Source organism: Bacillus rossius, chromosome 16, assembly GCF_032445375.1.
Source record: "Bacillus rossius redtenbacheri isolate Brsri chromosome 16, Brsri_v3, whole genome shotgun sequence".
In the NCBI taxonomy this organism is placed as follows: domain Eukaryota; kingdom Metazoa; phylum Arthropoda; class Insecta; order Phasmatodea; family Bacillidae; genus Bacillus; species Bacillus rossius.
The window spans coordinates 5650256-5677331 of record NC_086343.1 but is presented as its reverse complement, the minus strand read 5'-3'; the positions used below and the strand labels follow the sequence as shown (position 1 = coordinate 5677331).

Below are 27076 nucleotides of genomic sequence, written 5' to 3'. Positions count from 1 at the left end.
AAGATTTTATGAAATTTGTTATGCTATGTTTGCTATGAAATTTTTGTCTAATTTAAAAAAAAATTGCTTTATAGGTTTGAAACAAGGAAAAAAAAATTATAATTACATTGTTTTAAAAAAAAATGTATTGTCAGTAAACAAAATATACTACATATTAACTAAGTACATGGTTTTTTTTTTTAAAATCAGTAATCAATTGACTGGAGAAATACTATAGTTATTATGTTAAACCTTATTTTTTTTTAAGTTTAGATGAACCCACTAGAAATTTTAATAAAAAGTTTTGTGTAATGACTGAATAGTTCAGTGTTTTTTTGAATAAAGCTGAGTGTTTATTATTGGGATATTGGTACAACCTTAGTGTTAGTTACAATCTCAAAATTAGAACTGAATTATTGTTGAGGGCTGCTTCAGATGGACAGTCACTGGATCAAATTGGGCAGGGTTTTTAACATTCTTGTTTCACTTATTTCAGATCTCACGCTATTGCGTGTGTGAACCAGTTCATTATCGGCAGAACCCAGGCATTGATGATGCACATCGACTCGTTTGTAGACGTAAGTTGAATTTGTGTTTCAAATCTCCAACCCTTTGCTCTTTTTCATGCTACAATAAAACGACCACCTCTCTATTACTACCCCATTTAGAGGAACCATGAAAAAATTTGTGTTAAAAAGTTAAAAGTAGTAATGGTTTGTCACAATCACAAATTTTTCCTGTGAAGGGTACTAACAAAAGCAGAAGCATTTCACAGAAGTCAAAAGATCAATTTTTTATGCGAATTTGATCAGAGTTGAGCCATGATATGTTGCAGTTAATTTTTAGTGAAATACTTCATTTTCGTAAGGTGTTTCGCTATGCTATCAGTACCGGTACCGACATTTTATCTATGGTTTTCGGTGCTGGATAAAATGCTGAGAAACGTAGGAAATGAAAACCAGTACCCACCCATCCCAACCTACAGTCTTTACTTTTTAATCCAACATCGTTGTCACATTCTGTAATCTGGCACCAATTGAGCTGCTTGCGTTCTGATTTTTTCAGGTTTGTTATCTTTGATGCAGTGTGATAGCTGAGACTATTTTTAAACAGTAACATAGTGTAAAGTTTTGCTACAAGTGTATAAAACTCCAAGAAATGGAAGTGGAATGAAAGACTAATTTTCTTCTGCTTAGTCTTTGAGAAAATTTAAACTTTTGTAGATGCAGAAACTTTTGTTACGAGTAGATTACAGTTAACTGCCAATTTATTGTCATTGTCAAGTTTACATAGCGAACATCCACACCATCTGCAATCACAAAAATACTAATGTAATATGTCATGGAGAATTATTGTTTTAAAACATGGCAGATAAAATGTAACTTGTACACATTTGGTGGAAAACATTCAGTCACAAACGATAGAATCAAAAACTCTGCTATCCTGACATTTTATGCCCTTTTTCCCGGCCTGACAATACACAAGAACATTCATTATCTCGGTAATCTTCTAGGTGTTTGGCAAAGATTTAGGTCTAGTGTTCAATTTTAAATTGAAAAAAAAAACTGTCTTGGCATACCCTAATTTTTCTTGCCGTTCTCATTTTAAATGTTATTGTACACACGTTAAACCCATTAAAACTGTATTGGCCTTCCATAATTCGGCAAAATCGCTAATCCGACGCAACAGGGGTCTGGAAAGTACAATTAAAAATCCTTTACTGTATCAAGGTTTTGTGTCTGTTGTATATCGAAGTATATAAACGTTTGACCATTATCAGACCCACATTGAGTGCTTGGTGTGGAGTGCAGGATGTAAATTACCGAAGTGGTTTTTCCCCCTCCTTGCAGAACTTGTTTCACCTTGCGAGTGACGACGAGCCGGAGGTCAGGAAGAACGTGTGCCGTGCGCTGGTGATGCTGCTGGAAGTCCGTATGGACCGCCTGATTCCTCACATGAACAGCATCATAGAGGTGAGTCGTCAGGGTGTCCACAGTTAGTACTTTCCTACTAGATCTAGTACTTTTATAAGTTTTTTAGTGTTCTAGTACATTTACGCTCAGATCTAGTGCTTTTTTTTCCTTTAATATAATATTACAGTAACTCCCATATGTTTTGTTATTAAGCGTAATTATTTTTAAAAACTATGGAATGTATGTGTGTGTGTTGTGATATTTAAGTTAGAGCATTGCAATGTCATAATAACTTCCTAAATTGTTAAAACCATAACAAATTATTAGGGTTGTGCGAATGTTCGGTATACCGATACCGAAATCGAAATTTTGCTACTTTCATTTTCGATTTCGGTAAGAATTTCATCTGTCGAAGTTCGTTTTTAGCAAAATATTTCAAGCCAAACGAAAGTTCAATAGCTTACCGAAGTTCGTTTGTTCTAGTTGAAAAAGAAATCGTAATTTAATAAAAATGTACAGTATAATACCTGTACAATAATGTTCCTTATTATAAAGTATATTTCACTTAACGAATTTTTTTTAAGTCCCCGCCAAAAATCGTATCTTCACCATGCAAAACGGTTTCAGTTTAAAGTATCATTTTCACTATAACGTATAAATTCTACTAGTAGCGTGGCATTACTACACCAAAATTTACTTAAACTGGTAAATAAATTTCCAGCTAAATGATTAATGTAGTAGAACAAAGATACACAAATACCAACGCAACATATTTTCTAACCTCTAAATTCTCAAAACAAAGTTAACAAACAGTTGCGCGCACAACCATAGATTATACCGTACGTAGTATGCGACGTGAGCAACACAACACCATTCGATACATCGAAAGACGGAGGTTTGAGAGAAGTATTAATTATTTAGACAAAAGTGTTACGCTACGCTAAAAATACTGTTTGATGTCTGTGCCGGGATTGTTTATTGTTATTGTTGAGTTTATTTTCAGGTTACGTTATTTAAACACCGCATTGTATTTGTGCTACAATATGAATGATCCTGGAGATAAAAAGAAACAAAAGCAATTCACGCTTAAGGAAAAAGTGGATATACTCAGAGAACTAGACACGGGGAAAAAAGCAAGTCGCAGTTGCGAATACATATGGCATTGCGGCTCTCCTGTAGCTATTTTTTTATATATTTTTTTCTCTTTGTAAAGATATGTATGCATGTTTCAGTGCTAAGTACAAAAACTTGAGGTACCTAAGTACTTAGCACTGAGATTCTACTGTAATGTCTTTATATGATTTGCTTGTTATTACTAATAATGTAATAACATATGCAAATCATATAAAGACATTAATTAGAAAAAAGATTTCCATTAAGATTAATTTACGTGGTGATGAAAAAAACTCACGTTAATGAAAATAAGGTTAAATCATAATATGAACAAACATGGCAGATAAAGTAAACAAAATTCAACCGTGATTACAGTAGGCCTAGGTATCAAAACAAAATCATGCAATATTTGAAAAATTACCTGATTCATTTGCTTTCAAACAGTAGTGTAGGTACTATATTCGTAAAACATACAGTCCAGAACTGTTAGTACACTATTTAGTATTTACCGTATACACATAAACAAAGAACGTACCTACTTTTATTCGCGCACAGCCAAACAAAAACATTGTCGTCTGCTTTATTTAAATTTTACATACTCTGACTGGCATATAAAATCCTCATAATATACAGCCAATTAGACAAAAAGGTCAACAAGTCACTGCATGTAATGACCACTTGGCAGCAACCATTTGTTATGTTTTGTTTTGACCATGTCCATTGCCTAGTTTACAGCTTCCTGAGCTAGCCATGTGTGACAGTGGTGCAAGATGGCGGCCGTTCCGCAGCATTCACGTATTTTTTCATCAGTACCATGCACGTGATAAATATACAGTGAAACCTCTATTTAACAAATCTCAAGGGACCAAAATTTGTAGTGTTTGTTGTAAAGGGGTTTGTTAAATTGAGGTTTCGCACGATATATTTCTAGTCACCATAAAGCTTCACATAAATGGCTAGAACTGTCTTTCTGACTGTTTAATACGATATGAGGAATTAAACATGAAAAAGTACATAGAATACACTTGTTTAATGGCCAACCATTTGATGCTTGGAAATTATCAATTCCCATCCCCAGTGCTTCCTGGCATGCCTTTGTTGATGTTTGATGCCCTAGCCTCCATTAACAAGTCAAAAAGTATCTTGTCCAAATCATCATTTTTACATACTTTCACACGTTTTCGATTTGTACCTACCAGAGAAGCGTTGTTTTCGATCTGTTCCCGGTTGGATAATATGGTCGAAAGTGTAGACGCCGGGATGACGAAACGTTTAGCTATATCACTTTTTTTTCCATTTTCATCAACTGCATTTAAAATTTCTAATTTTATTTTAACGTTAATCTGTCGTAGCTTTTTAGGATTAGAATTCATTTTACAGTAGTAATGTGTTGATTTCCATAACTACGTGTGGAAATAAATAAACAACAGTGAAAACTGAAAAAACGGAAATTATACTACACCATAGTTAAAAATATTTGCGTGTGCGCATCTTTAACCATAGAAACACAAAATACACTAGTTGTTTGTCTTGCCAAAGCTATGGTACGAGAGGTTTCCGCCACTAGCGCTAAATGTACCCGCCATTTTGAACAAAGTGTGGCATGTATACACGACGTGTGTTATCCATGATGCTTTGTTTATTTATTGCCTTCCGCGATGTTGCTTATTATTTTAAGGTTATACGCACGTATTTTTAAGCAGTGAATGCAAAAAAATTAGCGGATGTCTTGTAGGAGATGTTTATTTTTGCGTGTTTTTCAAAAGCGGCAGTTCGTTGTAAAGGGAATTTCACTATTTCGGAACAAATAAAATTCGGTATTTAGAGGTTAAAACAGCATTGATCTTATGGCGGTTCGGCGGGACCAAAATTTTATTTCGTTGTATGGGGTTTTTCGTTAAATAGAATATTCGTTAATGGAGGTTTTACTGTATTATCATAGACTGCGACATTACGACTGTAAAGGAAATAGTCTGTGCGCTGAAAGATCTGGATTGATTCTTGAAATTTACGAGTGACATGGGGCTGTGTTGTGTGGTCTAGGGCGGATGTTGATTTTATTAAATAGTAATATTTATATATACATCAAAAGGTACCAAAATGATTTATGTAATAGAATTTATTACTGAAGAGCAAATTTTGGGGCACTTTTTTTCTTTGTTAATTAAAAAATTTCGCTTAACTTTCGTTAAGAATATATTTATCTCATAGAAAAATTCATTTTCGTTTCACTTTCGCGAAACTTGATAAATTTTCTTTCACTTTCATTTCGTGTGGATAAAGTCACTTTCGCACATCCCTACAAATTATAATTTAGTACTTTTTTTTTTTTTTTTTCAAATCTAGTACTTTTTTCTCGCCTAAGTTGGTACGAAATATTTTTTCCTTGTGGACACCCTGTGAGTCGTACTTTTGCCGGAGCGCTGTGTCGTGTCGTCCCCAGGTACGTGCTCGAAGACGTCGAAACTATGTTTGCATTTTTAGGCCTGTGTGAACATTCAAGTTTTCCATCACGAATACGAATTCGACCTGAATGCTTACACTTTGAAATGTTAAATATTATTTGGAATACTTGACATGGCATACCACGTGAGTTTGTCAAATACCAACGTTAACTGCCGAGATTGTCGTTTGTGCGATGTGAATATACCCTTTTTTTATGTTTAACGGGACATCACAATCAAAAACATGAACAATAAGTGACGTTTTAAACATGCAACCAGTACTTAAAGTATTTTTTTGCTACTGTCTCGCTAGCAAATCATCAGAAATGCTTAAAAATCACGATCATACTGCGTGCTGCAAATGCACAAATACCTCGCAAAAGAATAAACAGCTGGTGTTGAAATCATATCAGGAAACCTAACAAAAGTTTTTATTTCTGATCATAACAAACTTATAAACCTTGTTTAAAAAGTGAGGAAGGCAAGGAACACACAGTGTTTTGTGTATTATATTTCATTGTATCGATATGCACCAAATAATGTCGTCTTCAGTTTGAGATGTGACGGTTGGGGTTGTGACGCTGGAGGACGATGTGTGTGTGCAGTACATGCTGCTGCGAACCCAGGACCCCGACGAGGGGGTGGCGCTGGAGGCGTGCGAGTTCTGGCTCTCCCTGGCGGAGCAGACCATCTGCAAGGAGGCGCTCTCCCGCTACCTGGAGCGCCTGGTCCCGGTGCTCGTCAAGGGGATGAAGTACTCCGAGATCGACGTCATCCTGCTCAAGGTGAACCGCTCTCGCCCTCGCGTGACAAACCTCACCAGACTCGAGCTACACAGCCAGATCTAATAAAATAAAAATATCTTCTTTCGTGTTAAATCGTAGGTACTGCCGTGTGAGTTTTTTTTTTTTTACAAACTGTACACAAAAGGCAAGTTATTTTTTTATTTTTGTCGCTCTTTTTTGTTTGATGATTTAAAATCTTTTAACAAAAAAATAAATTAAATCATAACCTATTGCTTATAAACAACATAACATAAATTCTGTTTCATAAACATCCTATCTTACTTCATTTAATTTATCTAGGAGAAAAAATTAATCAATGGCTTCTTTCCGGTTTGGCGTTATTTACATGAGGTTTTTTTTATGGCGGGGGGGGGGGGGGGTCGATGGGGGGAATTGGAAAGTCATCACTTTAAAGTATTATAAATCAATTTTTTTTATGATAGCAAATTTTTCAGATGTGTCTGATCCATCATGTTCTCGTGAAGAGCATGGCCCAAACGTGAGACGGAACTAACTTGGAATACCCAATACTAACCACAAAAGAGCGTAAGGTTATCAATTATAGTTTATTTGGCACATCAAACGCATACTATTATTTTGCATTTAATCCTATTTTTTAGTGTGCAACATATTATTTAGTGGTGCACCGATGCGGATACCGATGAATCGTAATCGGCGATTATGGATACTTACCGATTAATCGTAATCGGCGATTATCTTAACGATTACTTTGCCGATTATTTACGTCCCGGCGTAATTAAGTAGGTTTTTACCGTGTAATATTTTGTTATAGATTTTAGGATGAAATACGGTAATATTTGTATATATTACAAAATTCATCTAACGCCGTCATATCATAATTACAGATATTTCGTTAAGTTTAATAAATCTCATTGCCTCGAACAATAAAAAAAGACATTTTTCCTACACGTTTATTTACATTTCGTCTTTTGTTTAGTGGCCTTGTACATTACCTATAGCCAGAGACGTAAACTAGATGGCACGCTATCAAAATACCACAAACAGTTGCAGTGGATTCTATGACAATCAATCTTTTCGAGTCGTAGTAGCGGTTTAAAATCGTGGTCCCAATACCTTCTAGTTTTTATCACGGCGTTTTACATACTCGTTATGAGCGTATTTGGTAACATTATCCGTTTGTTATTTGTATGACGTGAAAAGTGAAAAAGTATTTATAATTTTATATACTCAGTCAACATAAATAAAATCACATGTGCTAGAATTGGTTTTTAGTCATTTTTATATAATTATAGTGAGATGGCGAGTAGGGAGAAAAAAAGTGAAGTGTGGAAACATCTTTCTATTAACTCAAGTGAACAAAATAAAGCAGCATGTTTACATTGCTAAACGGTAATTTTTTGATGCAACCTTATGTGATAGTCAATAATAATGCTAGTTTTCCGCAACAAAAACTTACCTATTGTAAATTACAATTATTAGACTATAGTTCATGTTGTTTACAATAACAAATATAAATAGAAGTTAATTTAATTTACACTTTGCAATGACTTTTAATAGTGTATTTTATATATTTTTATACTGTTATTATAACTGTATTCTCGATTTTACCTAATCTTGTTATTAAATTCACATGGGAATAAAAATTTTTGTGTGCATTATTACACTTAAAAAAATTTCTTCATTATAAACTGTAACTGAATCGGTATCTGCCGATTATTGCTCTCATAATCGGTAATCGGTAAAGTCATATCGGTGCACCACTAATATTATTAGTAAAAAAATACTACAAAACAAAACAAAAATATTTTTTGTATTAAAGGGATAGCAAAAAGTTAGTTCCGTCTCATGTTTGGGCCATGGTTTTTGTTATCCCTTTATTACGAAATATTTTTTTTTTGTTTTGTAGTATTTATTTACTAATAATATGTTGATCACTAAAAAATAGTACCTATTAAATGCATTTTCAAACTAACCTCAAATTGTAATTTTTTGTGCTTTTTTTTTAAACCTTATATAGAAGAATTAATTGTTTCTATAAGAAATAAAAAAAAATTCTTATTCTTTAGGTTTAGGTCCTAGTTATAAGGAAAAGTTAATATTTGTCAAGGTGAAAAATTGTTCCTTTTCAAGCTAAGAAGTTTTCCCTGACACATTTTTAGCATCCAGTCCTTTGAAAAACTTTTTAACGGGGTTTTACTTTATTCCTTCCTGACACACAACTTCAAGTTTTGTTTTAAGGATGGAATTGTAGTCTATATGTGTAGCACGAAGAGATGTGGACTGAAATAATTAGCGGATGCAACATTTGTAAGCAACTATAGTTCGATTGAAACGAGTCGCCATAGTAACTAACGTCCACTTACCACCACATGTTGATTATCAGACCGTCCTCTATCCTGTGCGCAGGTGCACCAACCTACACTTCCTGGCCACTCGGGAGTGACCAACCACAATGCCCCGCAGGGCGGGGAAAGTTTAAAATGTTCGAAGTCTACACGCTACACTAAACATGCTCAAACTATATACACAGAAAGTCTGAACTGTTTCGTACTGAAACTGTTAACAGATAACGTGAAAGTCAAAAACGATAGCCAGACGTCCGATGACGCCGGTACCAGATGAACCACCGAGTCTTTCCTGGTGGCCACCAGGATCGCTTGAGTTAATGGCAGCAAAATGGCGCCATATTCGAATTTGAAGCGTCCAACACTTGGATTAGTTAACATAAATCTAGGGTAAGCACTATTTACAAATCCAACAGGAACAATATGCAAATTTTTATTTTTTTGGTTGTGTTTGCAGGGGGATGTTGAGGATGATGAGATGATCCCCGACCGCGAAGAGGACATCCGGCCCAGGTTCCACAAGTCCCGGACCCACACGGTCAAGCACGCGGACGAGAACGGCGAGGAGGATGAAGACGACGACGACGGAATGGATGACGACAACTCTTTGTCGGACTGGAATCTGAGTAGGTGGAAAGATGTGTCGCGTGTTTTTTCACCTGCGTGTTAAAAAAAAACTTCTCTTGAGATTACCGAAAGTAAGCGTGTTAAAAAAAAACTTCTCTTGAGATTACCGAAAGTAAGCGTGTTTTTACGTACGTATTTTATTTGCCTTTAATATACGTTGTTGTTGACCTTGTTTAGCCCTAAGTTTCGCTACCTGTCAAAATTGAAAAAAAATTACATGGGGATTCGAGGCACAAGATTTGAAGTAGGATTCATATCAAGATTTTTTATTTTTTTTTTTCCTAAAATAATTCTTATGATTTGGAAGATTATTTTATTTGCATTTGCTACTGCTTCTTCATTTATTGGCATGCGAATGGGACCTAAAGATAATATTGTTAATTGCTGGAAATTGTAAATACCGAGTGCAAGTACTTGGTTTCGCTATGATTCTTCAAGTTGGACTTCCGCATTGCTTTCTTGTGTCCGTATTTCCCCCGCCCCCCTCCATAATTAAGTTGTTTGCCTTTACAGAGCAGGTTTCTTCAGCTTTAAATCTGTAAGTGTAATTGTGTTTACAATTACTGCCTGAAAATATCTAGTTGTAGTAGTAGATGTTTGTCCTGCTAAATGCATTTGATGTGTTTCCTGCTGTTTCAGGGAAATGTAGTGCTGCAGCACTTGACGTCTTGGCGAATGTCTTCAGGGAAGATCTTCTGCCGGTTCTTGTGCCTATCCTCAAAGAAACCCTGTTTCATCCAGAATGGGAAATAAAGGAATCTGGTATTCTTGCCTTGGGAGCAATTGCAGAAGGTACGTTTGTTTTGGTGCTAGGGAACTTGTGTTTTAATCAAGTTGTCTACATACTTATTCAACTATATATGGCAGCTGTTTCATTTATTGCAGTGAAGTGCCATTAACTTCTTTGGCATGAATTACCTAAATAAATGCTGTTACAGCACATGCCACAAATTCTTTCAAATAATTATTTTTTTTTTGCAAAACCGCCATCACTCAAAAAAAATTATTGTTTATTTCAGTCACGTATAGGTAGGGCCTGGAAAATTTCGGTGTTTTCAGTATGCAAAAAGCGGTACTTTCAAATTAGAAAAGCGGTGGTTTAAAGTCGGTATTTTCGTTATGCAATGGAAATTTTACCAGTATTTTAAATGTTGACTAAATTGTGCAGTTATTGAATATAATAGTTTACATATTTAATAAACAATCCATGTATACTAGGAATAGGCTAATATGCATAATAACAGCCAATTAAATCCAAAACAGTTACACAAAACAGACACGTTGCTATAGATGTTTGCAACTACAAATTTTCTTTTTTTTTTTGGCTGCCAATGCCACATGCTTAGCCGACTTTAGGTGTTTGTCAATGAAATCTTTTCTATCCCATGAAACTTTACAGTTGCAAAATTTGCACATCACTGTGCTATTGTCAGTACAATAAAACCCATGTTTCTGATACTGATATGCTCGTATTTAATGGAGTGGAGGAACACGGGGTTGCCACTTGAACAAACCCCAGTGCACAAATGAGAAGAAACTTAGTGTGAACTATACCCCAGATCAATTTTGAGCATCAAAACCATACACAAACACGGCTTATGTAAAAATAAGGTAATTATGCTGAAACACAAGACTTGGGTAAAGGACACTTTAACCTTGTGTGGATCAAGTAGAAAACATTCGGCTATAAACGAAAGAAATAAGAACAATGCTATCCTGAAATGCTGTGACATGTTTTTGGAGTAGATAATCACAGCGACAGACAGACAGGATGCGCTCCTGCCCTTGCCGTCAGCGATGTTTATTTTGACAGCTCGAGCAATTATCTTTTCCACGTCCCTTCACAGCGTAAAAAAAAAAAAGAGAAAAAAAAACACGCTGACAGTTTCTCACGCAGAAGGTTGAAATAAGGGAGGGAATGTGTTGAAATGTTAGTTGGATAAGGAGGGAGGGGGGGAATTGTTTTTACATGGTTTGTGGCTCTGGGAGGGATGAGCCTTGAAGAATTAGCAGGGGATGGGAGATGTAAGCGTCGCATCACGTCACGTATGACGTCAAGCCGCCGGGCGGGTAAGATAACATGACAGCTGAGACAGCTTTTCGTGCGATAGTGGAGGCGCCGAGCTCGTCTAGACACTGCCGCGTGGCCAGTCTAGAGGGGTGGTATCTATTTTTAGACGTCTTTTGTATGCCTGGCTGCTTACAGTACAGCTCTCGCCAAGATAAACGTGAACACACAGAGCCCAACAAAGTGTAACAGACTTGTTTTTCAGCCGATTTTACTCAAATTTTCGACTTTCTCTGCTCAAATTTTTCATGTTTTCTCAAAAAACGGTCATATAAACGGAATGGACGCATCAGAGGGGGCTCGCATCGGCGGGATTCTACTGTAATGGTACTTTTCGGGGATATATTCGCAGTGTAATATAGAAATGTTGTGGTTTTCGCAAATGTACTTACTTTTCGCGTTTTCATGCGAAATTCGCGCGAATTTTCGCAAAATTCGTGATCGCGAAAAATTCCAGGCCCTACGTATAGGTCACAATTTTCCATTTCCTGAACATTTTCTATTAATTTAGGTTTTTTTTTAGCAACTGAAGAGTTTGTAACGGCAAACCATCAGTATATAATCGTTGCAATGTCTTTCTCACAGAAACCCACTCTTATAAAACACGTGCAAAAAATTATACTGTGTTTGTGTGTGTGTGTCGCTTTCTCTCTCTCTCTCTCTCTCTCTCTCTCTCTCTCTCTCTCTCTCTCTCTCTCTCTCTCTCTCTCACACACTCACACACTCACACACACACACTCACACTCTCACACTCTCACACTCTCACACTCTCACACTCTCACACACTCACACTCTCACACACTCACACACTCTCACACACTCACACACTCACACACTCACACACTCACACACACTCACACACACTCACACACACTCACACACACTCACACTCACACACACACACTCTCTCACATGTCTACGAACAGAGTGAATGTGTTATTAGTCAGGACCGGAAAAATTCGCTGGTTCAATGACCTGTAGGATGAACTCCATAATTCTACTTACACTCCTTTCAAATGTGACCCACTTATTGGCTGCTGTCTTGTGAGATGTCCCAACGTAGCGGCGTGTGATTCGATGCAGCTTTGGTCTGGTGTTTTCTCGTTGGCCCAGAGTCATCCGGGCGAGTTGTGAGCAGATGGCAGAGGCTGCGCCGAGGTTTAACTATTTTGTATTTGAGCCCATCTCGAAACGAACTCGCCGGATTTTTTCCGGTCTCTAGCTGTTAGTGGTTTGTAACGTGCTGTGTAATGTGTTGGTGTGTGGTTGCTCCCCAGGCTGCATGCAGGGCATGATCCCCCACCTGGCTGAGCTAATCCCCTACCTCATCAGCTGCCTGGAGGATAAGAAGTCCTTGGTGCGGGCCATCACCTGCTGGACGCTGAGCCGCTACGCCCACTGGGTCGTCAGCCAGCAGCCCCACGAGAACTTCCTCAAGCCCCTCATGACCGAGGTGCGCGCGAGCGTCGGGGACGATTCAAAGTTGCATGCAATAATATTGTAATGTGATGACTAGAGACCTGCAAAATTCGCGGATTCAGTGACCTCCAGGCAGTGGTAGATCCAGGATTTTGGTTTGGGTGGGGCTTGACCCAGCTGAGGCTAGGCTTCATCAAGGCAAACACTAAAACAATAGTGGACCCAGAGGCTTTTGGGGGGGGGGGTGCTTGAGCCCCTTAGCCCCCCCTCTGGATCCGCTTCTGCCTCCAGGATAGACTCTACTCTACACACTCGGGCAAATGCCACCTGCTCCATTGGCTGCCGACTTGCGAGTCGTCTCGACCGAGTGTCTTGTAATTCGACACTTCTTTGTGAGCGAGGGTCTCTGATTGGCCCCCATTACTCCATATTAACAGTGAACCAGTGGTAGAAGCAGCGCTAAGGTATAATTATTTGAATTTTAGCATATCACTAAATGAACCTGCGAATTTTGCTGATTTCTAATGATGACATTTCAGATCTGCTTCGGAAGTTAAATCTTGCTATTACGTACATAATTTTTGGTTTTACAATTTTTTTTTTTTAAATAACCAGCTATGGCAGTTAGTTATCTTCCTAAAATTATTCTTATATTATTCGTATTTTCAGTGTGTGGTGTGCAGGATGTGCTGTTTATAAAACACCTTACTCAAGGACCAAAAATTTTTTATCTTTGGAATTTTCTATAATATGGCAAAAATGTTCAACTTGTCTCATCTTTTTCCGAAGACTTGGATCTCGAGTCTCGGACTTCAATTTGAAATTTAAAAAGAAAAGATCTTTGCACGCCCCTACATAAGTACCCTGCGTTGCCCAGGCCGTTTGGTGACACGCAGGCCAGTCATCTTGATGACTTCGCCTTGTGGGTGTAGCGTAAATGCACGTGCATTTTGGACTTTATTATTGCATGTTGCAGGCACATTTAGTTCCAGTCAAAAATTCTAGGAAATACATTTTTCTTTTAAATAGAGAGTAATTTGAATACCAAAATGTAATTTTTATTTAATAATTTTAAAACTACTGGTGGCCAAATTTAAGAAACATGAAATGGTCTCTAGCAATGAAAAGTTTGAGGGTTTGGAAGGGGATTGGGAATTTTTTTTTTTTAAATCAGGTGTAGACAGTATTGTTACTTTTATTTTGAACATCAAGCGTGTAAAATTTACTCAAGCTAGGAGTCAAACTAGATTTAATAAATAAATAAATAAATAAATAAAATATAGAAACAATCCAAGACACTTCTTTATACAGTTTATAGACAGGGCAGCATCCCCACAGCTTACACATCCGCTGAGTAATAATACACACCCTGCTGGGTCAACCTGAGATTTCTAGTTGATACAGGACTTTTATGTATATTATACTGTGATGAAATTCTGTGTATTAATTAAACTAAAAATAGGGAAAAACTTTGTTATAGCAGCAATAAAACAAATTAAATTTTTGTGGTGATGACACTTGTTCCGTGACTACGGAAGTTAAAGAATTCACCCGAAAATTGGTGAATTATAGCAGCGCCCAGCACCAACGTGTGTCTAGGCGGCCATCTTAATTTTTTTTACTCTCCTTTGTTGGACACACAAGCAAGGAGAAAGTTTCGTCCGCATCCAACCAACAGCAACAAGAAAAACACTGTTACATTTCCACGCTCCGAGCACAAACAAATGAGAAATATATACAAATGGTCCTTTTTTTAAAGTCACTGAACACTTGCAGTTACCGTATTTACCCGATTGCAAGACGACTCGAATGCAAGACGAGGTCAACTTTTTAACCTTTAAAAACCAGAAAATAGTATATAACAAGCTATAAATAAACATTATACCGCCACCGTCGCACGTTTGCTTCGGATATGCCAAAACGTCTTGATGCAGCACTGTTGTTTTCTTCTGCATATTTTACCAGAATGAGCTTAAAATTTGCATCGTGATATGTTCGAGAGCCTTTCTTTATAAAAGAACTTGATGTTCCTCGCCTTTCAACACTATCCATTTTAGGTTCCCGCAATTTACCGCATTTGTTTATTAACGAAAATTAACAATTTCCTTTACATAGAATAACATTGTTAAAACGTATACAACACTTTGGGTTACTAAAATTGTTACAGCGCTCGCAACATAGTGAAGATATCATGTACTACAAAATTCAGCATGAGAAATAACCTGGTTTACCAACTCCCAAGTCTAGGTTTCACGTCTTCTATCGTGCATACTTTATCTATGGCGTGAGCGCAAATAAAGCATGGCGACTAGTACCGTAGATGTTTTTTATAATCTTTTTGCGTACAAATTAGCTTTAAATTGTACTGTATTTTTCATTAAATGATTATAATGTTAATAGTTATTTATTGCCTGTACCCATAAAAGTAATTTCACATTGTATTAGCCTATAAATGTGGGACATACTACTATCAAAGATAAAGATTTTCAAATGCAAGACGAATGTGAAATTTTTTACCGTTGCCGGGAGAAAAATAGTCGTCTTGCATTCAGGTAAATACGGTATATAATGTTGTTTTAATAACATTTGTTACTTTATGGACGGGTAGAAGTCGTAGTTCGTGACAAGCAGGGAATTTCACTGTGGACATTCTCGACGTGTGCAGTTGCTGAAGAGAGTGCTGGACGGCAACAAGCGCGTGCAGGAGGCAGCGTGCTCTGCGTTTGCGACGCTGGAGGAGGAGGCCTGCACGGAGCTGGTGCCCTACCTCGGCTACATCCTGGAGACGCTGGTGTTCGCCTTCAGCAAGTACCAGGTCAGTACAGTGGTTGTTCCCCGACGTTCATTTGCCGGTATTGCAAAACTCTATAACAACTTCACAGAGGAAACTATTTGCAACTGTAGGCGTTCAACAAAGTTATATACAATGCTTAAACAAACTCCAGTTTGGAATTTTTAGTTGTAGAAAATTATTATGGCCTAAAAAAAAATTGAAACCAAGATGGTATCATGTCCCTGTCTTAATACCGTGTTTTCTCGTATAATCGTCGCACATTTTATTCTAAAATCAAGTTTGAAAAGTAGGGGTGCGACGAATTTGCGAGAAAAAAAATTTTTTGTTAGGTAAAGTTATTCATGAAAACAAAACCCGTTCGTGGAAAGTACGTTTATTTAAAAAGTAAGTGAAGTTTAAAGGAGCACGCCAAACAATTTGAATTAATAAGCCGTGCAACAGAAACCTTTTCTACAACTTTAAATGGAAAAACCAAAACTCTTGACGCGAACGCAAGCCACTTGAATCTGTGACGTGAACTGACGTGTCGTAGTGCACACTTGCCGCGAAAGAATGCGGGCCATCAAATGTAGTCAACTCGGCTGTTGATAGAGAGCGCGCGTTGCAGGAATCGGCGAGATATCGATGTTCGACTACATGTGCGCGCTCTATCTGGCATTTACGCGTGAAGTTATTTTTATCCCAATTTTGATGGCCTAAAATATAGGTGCGACGATTATCCGAGTGCGACGATTACGCAATAAAAGAGGGTATTACAAAACTCTATAATAACTTCACAGAGGAAACTATTTGCAACGTTTGCGTTCCACAAAGTTATATACAATGTTTAAACAAAATCCAGTTTTGAATTTTTAGTTATAGAAATATATTATGGCCTAAAAAAATCTTGAAACCAAGATGGTATCATGTCCCTGTCTTAATAGGTTTGGGAAACAATGTTTATCCAGGTTGTGGCACATTGATAGTGATTGTGACTACAGGAATCCTTTAAAAACTGAATAAAGTATGTTTTTTTCTTTCTGTGTGTGTTACTTTGTTAAATATAACTTTTTTTTAAATATGTTATTAAAAATGTTTAAGAGCAAAACTTTGCATAGGCAAAATAACACAATATTCCATCTCTTCTTGCTAGTTCATGTTAACCTTGTATCATATGTTTGGCCCGGTGGAGTGATATTACAACATTTTATGGCATGATCTTAACGTGCCTTGTGTGGTTAATTACATTGAAAATTTTAAGAGGTTATGTTAATGGGTTGAATTCAGAATTAATTAAAAATTCAATGCGGTAAAAGTTTTTTTTTTGTGGACTTTACCTTCCTATGAATATCTACAGCAGTGAAGTAAAGCTAAAAAAAAACCTTAACTGTTTTGTCATTCCTCGTAATCTCCCTGTCCACAGCACAAGAACCTGCTGATCCTGTACGACGCCATCGGCACTCTGGCGGATTCCGTGGGTCACCATCTCAACAAGCCAGAGTACATCAACCTGCTCATGCCGCCCCTCATACAGAAGTGGAACATCCTGAAGGACGAGGACAAAGATTTGTTCCCTCTCCTCGAGGTCAGTATTTCTCTGAATTATTTCTTTTAAAGGAAAGTTTTAGATATTGGTCTTAAATCTGCTGGAACAGGACTTGTATTGATGCTCAGCCAGCGAGTTTTTTTTTTTTTTTTGTGTTTTAGGACAAATTCATTGAGAATTACATGCATTTTCCTTAATTTTGTTCTTTAAAATATGGTGAACAGGAATAGCAGTGTGAATTGGAATAGTCCCATGAATATTAACAGCTTACAAAATATAAAAAATTTAAATTACCTAGATTTAATTTATAAAGATTCTTTGAGCGGACTGTTTCTGTTCGCTCTGCTGTATCGTGAAGGTTGTAAAGAAGTTAGTCGTCTGACCGTGTCAGGACGAGGGCGAGAGAAGAGTGTGTTTCAAGTGTGCAATTTCCTCTCGCGTGCCTCTGATGGGTGGCAGCAGGGCCAGCCTTGCTTAGCCGTTATCACGCAACATAATGTAAGCCAAAATCTGAGGAGGAACAATAAGCTACGTAGAATTACCGTATTTACTCGCATATAGGTCGCCATCGCAGATAGGTCGCACCCATAATTTGAGGTCTTGAATTTGGTATTTAAGATTCCCTCCATATAGGTCGCACCGGTAATTCATTACACATACGCATTGCACCACAGTAAAAAAAAAAATTTAAAACAAAGGGCCACAAATTTATGTAAATTTACCGTCAATAGCGAGCCGTGCGCGGAGAAAGGTCATTGTACTCGGTCAGCAGATGTTACGGCATGCCGGCTGGCTCTCTTTGTTCACTGAGCTGCGCATGCGCAGTATAACTCACTCTATGCTCCGCCCATCAGCAGCCAGCCAATAGACGCGAGCTTAGCGGAAAAAAATATAAGCTCCACCTCCCGTGTACCAGTTTTGTCCAGTTCTAATACCAGTTTGTTGGTATACGCACCAGTTTTCTCGCTGCCGTGACATGTTCAAGTTTACGTTCATCTTGATGTCTTGATACCAATAATTAATTAATTACGATCCCCAGGAATAAATTGTTAGTTTAAAAAATATGCGTCCACTGTACAATACTTCCGAAATTATAAAATACGTATAAAACAGTTACCAAACCTCCGCTCATTTTATCTTGTGAAGTTTGTCTCGTACCAGTATTTCGGCTAAGTTGTGACATAAATACAGTATCAGAACTTAAAATTCTGCCACGTTTATACATTCGTGAGTTGACGTTTTTCCCTCGTGCATTTTAGATTGTCTCCTGCTATAGTTACTCGGACTTTTACACGCCTAGGCTTAAATTATTACATGTTTAGAAAAAGCAACTTTTCATGTTATAAAATATGTATATTTTGCGATTTAAAATGTTCATTGCCGACTATAAACGTTACGTTTTTCACGATGTTTTTAGGCCTACTAGCTAATCTTATATACTCGTAAAGTATCCACGGTATTTTCTGGTTGTTTATGGTTGTTACGTGACATCAATAACGTGATGGATTAGATTTTTGAGACATAATTCGCGTGAAAGTATTGTATTGGACTAAATGGGAACTAAACGGGACCTCAAGAATATAGTGCAAATAACGGGAAAACTTAAATAATGGTAATGTAAATACGGGGTTTCGCTGTATGTGTACATTGTAAATAAATTTGCCTATACCTATATAAACTTTTTCACATTTTAAAGCAAAATATTGCAAAAAAAATTAAAAATTTTTTTTTTCACATATAGGTCGCACTTTATTTTTTCCCCCATCAAATCTGGTAAAATTGCCGTGACCTATACGTGAGTAAATGCGGTAAATGTGTCCATAATATTTTCCTGGGCGCAACACACTATAAGAACTTCATCTGTTCATTTGGGGTAAAAACATTGCAAATGCACAGTACCTTTTTATTTAAGGATTAAACTGTTTGTAATAGAATGGCTTGTGGCAAGTCTATGAACAATCTGCACAAATTTCCTTTTCATCACAGAACGCGTTAGCTGTTTTTTTTACAGGCACCGGAAAAAAAAATATATCAGGCTCTCTTTTAAAACTGGTGTGTTATCTTTCGATGACCGTTATGCTTGCGTGCAAGAATTATTTACGTGTGCAAGCAGTGCAGCGCAGCGCTTGGATAAGAGTACCTGTTATGGAGACTTTTCAAGAAGTACCAATCCGTCCGTTTGTAAGTTGCGACAGGGAAATGTCCACATTTACGAGTTTGGTCTCCTTTTACCAAAATCATCATAACAAATGTCCGTTTAGAAAGTGTCCATTTGTCAAGGACTTACTGTACAACAAAAAAAAAACCTTGTGAAAATCAAAATGGCATGTGAGATTGAGACTTATTAGAAAAAAAAATATGGTAGCCAATCTTTGGTGTGCTAACTGTGTTTCAGTGCTTGTCGAGCGTTGCCACAGCGTTGCAGTCCGGCTTCCTGCCCTACTGCGAGCCTGTGTACAGGCGGTGCGTGTCTCTCGTAGAACAGACGCTTAATCAGCACATTGTAAGTATCCACCAATCCCGATTTTTTTAAAAAAAAATTTTAATGTAGATTGTTTGGTTTATATGTTCTGCAATACTGTGACTAGGGTTTTTTCTTTAGAGAAGGGCCAGTCGGATCTTCAAATCCCACCAAATATCCAGTATTCAAAAGATTCACGATTCGAAGAAAAATATTGGAGCAAAAATAGTAAATTAAAAAATCCCGCAATAAGCAAACTCTCTAAGTTTACTAGTGTTATATATAGGTTTTCTTTGTACTTATTCTAATACATTTCTCCAAAATATCATTTTTTTTAATGTACGTGTATTCAGCAAATGAAATATACGTGTACTCAACCGGAAAACTTAGTTCATGGAACAAAATATGAACGTATAGACTTCCCTATTTAGCGACCCAAAAATGTGGTGTAGTGCGAAATTTGCGTGAATTGATCAAAATTCTACCGCCTTTTAAAGTTATTCTTGAATATTTCTGAAAATTAAAAAAAAAAAGTTTGGTGGGGAACACAGCTGTTTATCTAAGTTGATTGACACCATTCTGTAGCACGGGAAAGAGAGTGTCGTCGGTGTTTTCACGACGAGCGTGGCTTGTGGAGAGTCTGCGAGTGGATGGCTGTCCTGAATATTTCTGAAAATTTAAAAATAAAAGTTTGGCGGGGAACACAGCAGCTGTTTACGCAGGTTGACTGATGCCGTTCTGTAGCACGGGAGAGAGAGTGTGGTCGGTGTTGCCGAGGGATTGAGCGAGCGGACGGGCGGGCGGGTGCGCAGGCCAACACGCAGCACCCGGAGCAGTTCGAGGCGCCCGACAAGGACTTCATGATCGTGGCCCTGGACCTGCTGTCGGGGCTGGCGGAGGGCCTGGACGGCCACATCGAGAAGCTGGTGGTGAGCTCCAGCATCATGCCGCTGCTGTACCAGTGCATGCAGGACCCCATGCCCGAGGTGCGGCAGAGCTCCTTCGCGCTGCTGGGCGACCTCACCAAGGCCTGCTTCCAGCACGTGCACCCCTGCATAGGTACGCACACACAGCAACTTGTATAATAAATAAACTGCAAACTAGTTCCGTTTAAACGTTTCCTGTGGATTCGCTACAAGATGCAGTGTTGTTATCTTTGAAAGATTTGTGCAATGGGAGTGTGTGACTCGATGTCAGCTTTTGGACGTACGCCATTGCTTAGAACTTTTTGAAGAAAACAAAAAATAAAAAATAAATAAAAAAACAAAAATCACAAATTAAATTGTGTTTTTTTTTTTACCTTTTTTTGGGTATTTTTATTTATTTATTTCTTTTTATTTTTTTATTTTTCTTCAACAGAAAAAAGTTCTCAGCAATGGCGTATGTCCAAAACTTAAATCAAGTCAGAATGCAGTGTTGTTGAGGTGTAAAACGTAAGAAATGCTTTTGTATAAATTTGGAAAGTAATGCACTATAATGTTATTGAGAAAATGACTGTACAAGGGGAAAAAATACGTTAAATCACGGGAATTCGTAAATCCTGCGTGTGTAAAAATGAGATTCCGCTGAATCTAAAAGATTAGGTGTTTGTCGTTAGAGTTAAGTTTTGATTGAAAATGTTGGCTAGTTTCATGATTTTTATTGCATTTCCATGCTTTGTGGTGTATGAACTTGAATTTTGGTTTTGTTTAAGGTTTATCGCAATCCATCACTTGATCTCGTTTCTAATTATACTGTGTGTTGACATGTGTTGCAGTTATATTTTTATCTTATCTCAATTTATCATTAAATCTTTTCCGTATTAATTTAGGGACTACATTCATGGTATGACAGAAGTCTTGTATGTAGAAGCACAGAACATGCATGCAAACTTGTGTACAAACTTGTGTACGAACTTGTAGCTGGCCAGGCTTACAGTTATTGACTACAGTAAAATCCTCTTACCACTTAAGTAATTTTAAAAAATTTTTGCACTCTACTACTAAATAGGTACATTAAATTTTTCTCTTTTCATAAAATGCTCCTTTTACTAAGCCTACATTTCCAAGTACCACAAGAAACTTATTAACTTTTTATGCACTTGTACATACACCCCTTCCAGTGAATTAATTATATCATTTGCTATATTCTTCTGACACTACAGCAGGAAACAGGCTGTGCACTTAATGCAGTAGTATGTATGTTTTTCGTTTTACTGGTGGTACGTTCTGTTTGCCCACAGTTAAATGACTGAATTTCTTTTTAAGTCTGTGTGTGTTTGTTTCTATTTTCAGCTGAATTTTTACCTATACTTGGTCAGAATTTGAACCCCGAGTTCATTTCCGTTTGCAATAATGCAACATGGGCGATAGGCGAAATAGCTGTAAAACTGGGTGAGTAAAAAATTTTTTTTTAACTTGGGTAGTATGTTGATTCTAAAAAAATTAAAAAAAAAAAAGTTTTGGATTTTGTGTGTTAAATTGTGTTGGGGGGTGGAGGGCTTATGGAAGTGTTGGCTGTTTTTGCCTCCCTATTGTCTTTGTAAATATCCCGTGAACTGGCACCCACACGTGTCTTATCTTGACAGACGTTCACGGTGCAACTGTGCCCAATCATTATTGGTTTTTGAATGAGATTTCCCACGCTTTCAACTGAACCATACCCGTGACAAAACTGCAGCCATCGCTGGTGTTTATAGGAGCACCTTTTATAATCCTCCAGCGTTGCGGGAAACTGCGTACTAGTTTTTGTGGGGAACTCACAATACCTTGCCGCCTCTTCTCTCTCCTCGGCTATTTGATCAGGGGGGTAATAATACAAAAGAGGAAAGGGAGAATGTGGTGTAAAAAAAAAGCATTCTTCCTCTTTGGCTTGTTAAGAAGTGTGGGCATTTGATGGGTGGTAAATTTGGGGGGGGTTATAAAATTAGTAAAATAGATAAAAAAAAGAGCCGAGGGTCAACACCAGTGTCACATTTCTTACGCGCCAATAAGCTGAGAAAAGGAATACTCCACTTGTATGCACGTTCATGTGTTACGCTGATAAGTTCTATATTAAAATATTAAATATTGTCATTTTTGCATAATAAAAATAAATTTTTATATATTATTTTGTTTACATTTTGTATTACAAATGTGTTAAAATATTCAATTATTCGGAGATTTAATTGAAATTATGCTGTTTTTGAGTTTAAAGTATTGGCGTATAGTTCTTTCATGCTCTGTTTCATTATGTAACGTAAATATACTTAGAATCGGTTGGTTGATGAATGGTGAAGGATAATTGTGAATCTACTTTTATAGTCCCATTTTTGTTTATAATAAAATGTGGAATAGGTGAACGAGAAAAATTTTGACATGGTAAATTAGACACAGCCTTAAGCTGTTACTTACATTTATGTTTCTCTGTTTACCATGCACTTGCAGGCCCAGAAACTAGGCCGTACATATCGATGTTCCTCAACGAGCTCATCACCATCATCAACCGGCCGAACACACCGAAGACGTTGCTGGAGAACACAGGTAAGTCCCGGCCTGTTTGGGGCAGATGAGTGCTCAGTAGCGTGTTCATGTTTCTTTGTGCGAGATCGTGCAGTGAAGTGCAAAGGTTTGTTTGCAGAAACGGTGGTTTGTGCTGGTAGCATATTTGGATAGTAGAATTTTTTGCGATCTTCTTTAACTCGTAATGTAAGGTGATGGGTTTTTAGGTTTTAATTTCATTTGTTGTTACTCTAATTGCTATTATTTGTGACTTGACATTTCAAGTTGTATTGGCTAATGTAGACTATTTTAGCTGCAAATTGTGAAGAGTTCTTTCATCGCAGTTTTCTTTTTATATGGTTTTTAGAGTCCTAATCTTTATTTCTTTAGTTTCTGTCTGGTATTTGGTGCATAATGTTCACTTGTTGCATTGGTCATGCAAACTTAATCTATTTTCCATTTTAATTTTTTTGAAGGATCTTCTAGTAGATTGCTATTTTATCTGTTCTGCTATTGTACATCAATTAATTTTGTTTCTATCATGACAGTAACATGGAGGGTGTAATTTTATTTATTACTATCAGCAGAACACTACTATTAAGTAATAACAGTATTAGATCTACAGATTTTTTTCTGATCTATTTCATTCATGAATTCCTGTGTGAACAGAAATCAGCATACCAAGTACAATTTAACTTTAATATGAAAAATGGTTACCTATTGCTTGAAAATAAATATTTTTGAATATTGAGTAAAAGCATGTCAGGAATTGTTTTAGGTGATTTCTTGTTAGATATAAATCAAGCAATTGCACAGTATTTAGATGTGGCTTTTAAAATTAAAACCTGTGTGGTTTAAGACAACTGAACACAAACAGTGCTTGTTAGTTAGTTCATGATAGTCATTGAATAGTCTCTTATAAGAAAATAATTTAATACATTTGAATAATTGATACTGTCCTACGAACTAAATTTTTTTTATAAATATCTGCTTATTAGTCTCCATGAGATTAAAAAATTTTTTTTTAGCCAAAATACATATATATTTCTTAAATATTATTACTCTCGTGATCATTGTGACAAATCTAAAAACATGACACCAGGCATGGCTATCAGGTGAGTGTTACATTCATAAATAAACAACCAGCTGTGTTGTGTGCGACTTGTCTGTAACCATTATTTAACTGTTTAAATTAATCTAAATATTTGAAATTATTTTTTGGGTATTAACTTCTTTTTGCTGGTTCAGAAAATTTTTCGCTAACTTTACTGGGTTCATGAGGGTAAAGTAAAACTCTGTTAAGAAGTTTCTTAAGTTAATAGAAATGAAAACCCATTAACAGGTCAAACTTATTTAAATGGTAAAAATAATGTATTTGTAGGTCAATTTTTTTTATAAGTTATTAAGCTAAAATTTTCAAGTGGGGTTTTTTTAATATGAGCTTTACTATTGATTTTGATAATTAATTCTGTTACTTAAAGACACAAAAAAATTTTTTGAGTTTAATGTATGTACAAGCACCTAACCATTATTGTTAATATAGTTTGTATGTAATTGTGTACTGTTTAGGAGTAAATTAATTATATTTTTCCTTAGGGATAAAAATATTGTTTAGTAATTAATTTTTTTTTTAAATATGAAGCATCACCACATTGTTAAAGATGTTATCAAATTTTAGTGGCTTAAGTAATATGCTTTAAATCATAAATGTCCTTAAATGTAAGGAAACTTTTGTAGTAAAGGAGTATCACAAATATAAGACAACATAGGCTCTAAGATTATCTCCCTTCTGAGACAATTTTGATTCTAAGACAATCTCAGTTCTGAGACCTTAAATGTCTTTGATTCTAAGATGACCATTTATAAAAGATACTCATATATAAGATTATTTCTAATGTCAGAGACACTAATATAAGAAAAGTTTTGTAAACACTCAAAGATAAGATGATCTTTAATGTAAGACACTCAAATATAATACTACCTTGAATATAATATGACTAAATGTAAGACTCCAATACTCCAATATAAGATAACCTGATATGAAAACTCTAATCTTGGGCAACCTTAAATGTAAGACACTCAAAAATAAGGTGACCTTAGCTAAAAGATACAATATAACCATATCTTAAATATGAGACAGTTTACAATGATGTAAAAAAATTTTTGTTAAAAAATATTTTTTCTTAGATTAAACATAGATAAATATTTAATTTTCATTTCATTCTTGTGATATTTAATAGTTTTTTTAATTTTTGAATTGGGGAAAGTGTTCTACAATAAATAGCAATGTTAGTTTTCATAAGTGTTAAAGAACATATGTTAGTATGTGACAGTTTGGCCAGACGTAATACTGGCAAGCCGCTAAAGTGGTCACTCTGACGATGTGTGGTTGTACGCATGTGTTTGTGGGTAGAAAAACTGATGGGTAGGGCCTACAAAAATTTTGCAGGATTATTGACCTCTTGGAATAAACTCAATAGTCCTCTCCATACCGATAAAAATGGTATCTGCTTATTGGCTGTGATTCAGTACTACTGAAGATGAGTGTTTCTCATTGGTTCACAGTCCTTGTGTCAAGATCGGGCCAGTTGCATAAACAGTCCAAAAGTGAAAGGTTTTTCAGTTTTGGCCTGCCATGAAAAAAAATCTGCACATTTTCGTAGTCTCTACTATTGAATGTGTGTGCTGAATGCAGCTTGTACTGTGAATTGGTGTCTTGGGTGTTGTATGCAGGGAATAATTTAGAATATTCCTTCAATGTTGAACTCTCTGTTGAAAATAATTGGGTCTTGAGTAAAAAAAAAATCATAACCTAAGTTCTCATATGCTTTTTTTAACTTGAACCGTGAAATGGGAGCCTGCTTCCGCACTAATACGTAGCGTAGCGTGGTAGTGTAACATAAAATATTACTCTTCAGAATTTGTATGTGTATTTGCATTAGAACCCTAGAGAATGTTTTTCAAAGCGGCAAAAGGAAAAGAAAAAAAAGCAGGACGTATCAATTCAGCACTTGTAAATGTTTGAACTTTTTACTGATGGACTGATCATGCCATGTAAACAAATTCAATCTTAAAAATGCTGATGGGAAAACAATATATTAAAATTTGGCCACAATTTTTCTTCAACTTCGCCGTGTTTCCGGTTCCTGTCGTCTTTGTTTTCACAGACACAACGCCACATTTCTGTAAAATTCTCTCTCAGTTTGAGACAAATTGTATTTAGAGTGGAAATGCCCTAGTCCAATTCCTTTGCGACATAAACATGTGTTTTTTTTTTTGTTTTTTTTTGTTTTCTTGTGTACAAATTAAATAAATTCAACTCTATTAGCACTTGAAAATGCTTTTTTTTTTTTTTTTTTTGTGCCATCACAAAGTAGTTGGCTAACTAAAATACATATTGAAGGACTGCCTTTGTACATCTGTAAACACACTAGGATGACGAGGAGCAGAAGGGAAAACATCTTGACTTAAATATATATAATGTTATAAGCAGGAAAAATTATAGGCTGGAACATAACATACAGGGTTCTACGTAGTACTCTTGATATTGTTTTCACAATGAAAGTAGATAAAGTTTTAAAATGCCTATCTGTCTTTAAGCTGGGAATAATTGTAATATCAAATGAAGCATGGAATTTGGAGTAACTTAATCTTTAGATTGGACTTGCTAATATTTGTAGGATTGTTCGTTCTCGTAACACAATTGTACAAGATTATTGCTGTGTAACTACATATTAGTTTTCAAGCTGGATTTTACTTTGATAACTAGATATATTTGCAATGATTTTTAAGTTTGTGACAATAGTGTAAAATTTAATGGCTGCTGTTGCTAAATTAAACTTTTTTTTAAATTCTAAATTACATAGAAAATTTTATTTAATTTCTTTATTCTTTTTTCTGAAAGTGTGTAATTTTAGGGATATTTTTTTGTGTAACGTCTTCAGTTTTTTAATTATATTAAGTGAAGTGTTAGAGATGTTTTTAATTTTTGAGTTAATGTATTAGATTAATAAATCATATTTAATAATTGTTATCACTATAAATACTTTACTATCCACATACTTGTATTTTTATTATTAGTGGATGAAATTAAAAAAAATCATGTGTGCTATAAATTATTCTGCGCTATAAGTTTAAATCATCAGGGTATTTACTTTTGTGTC

General features: G+C 36.1%; 1 protein-coding gene across 1 annotated transcript in view; it reads left to right on the top strand.

Moving 5' to 3' along the window:
• LOC134540178 (transportin-1) overlaps window positions 1-27076 on the top strand; it is a 50105-nt gene that overhangs the window by 9082 nt on the left and 13947 nt on the right. The window contains exons 6-17 of the mRNA XM_063382740.1: window positions 476-557; window positions 1830-1952; window positions 6055-6234; window positions 9019-9187; window positions 9828-9980; window positions 12534-12709; window positions 15341-15490; window positions 16872-17033; window positions 19390-19497; window positions 20268-20514; window positions 21729-21827; window positions 22860-22955. Of these exons, the coding sequence (XP_063238810.1) occupies window positions 476-557; window positions 1830-1952; window positions 6055-6234; window positions 9019-9187; window positions 9828-9980; window positions 12534-12709; window positions 15341-15490; window positions 16872-17033; window positions 19390-19497; window positions 20268-20514; window positions 21729-21827; window positions 22860-22955 (1745 nt within the window). The remainder of the gene's footprint in view (window positions 1-475; window positions 558-1829; window positions 1953-6054; window positions 6235-9018; window positions 9188-9827; window positions 9981-12533; window positions 12710-15340; window positions 15491-16871; window positions 17034-19389; window positions 19498-20267; window positions 20515-21728; window positions 21828-22859; window positions 22956-27076) is intronic.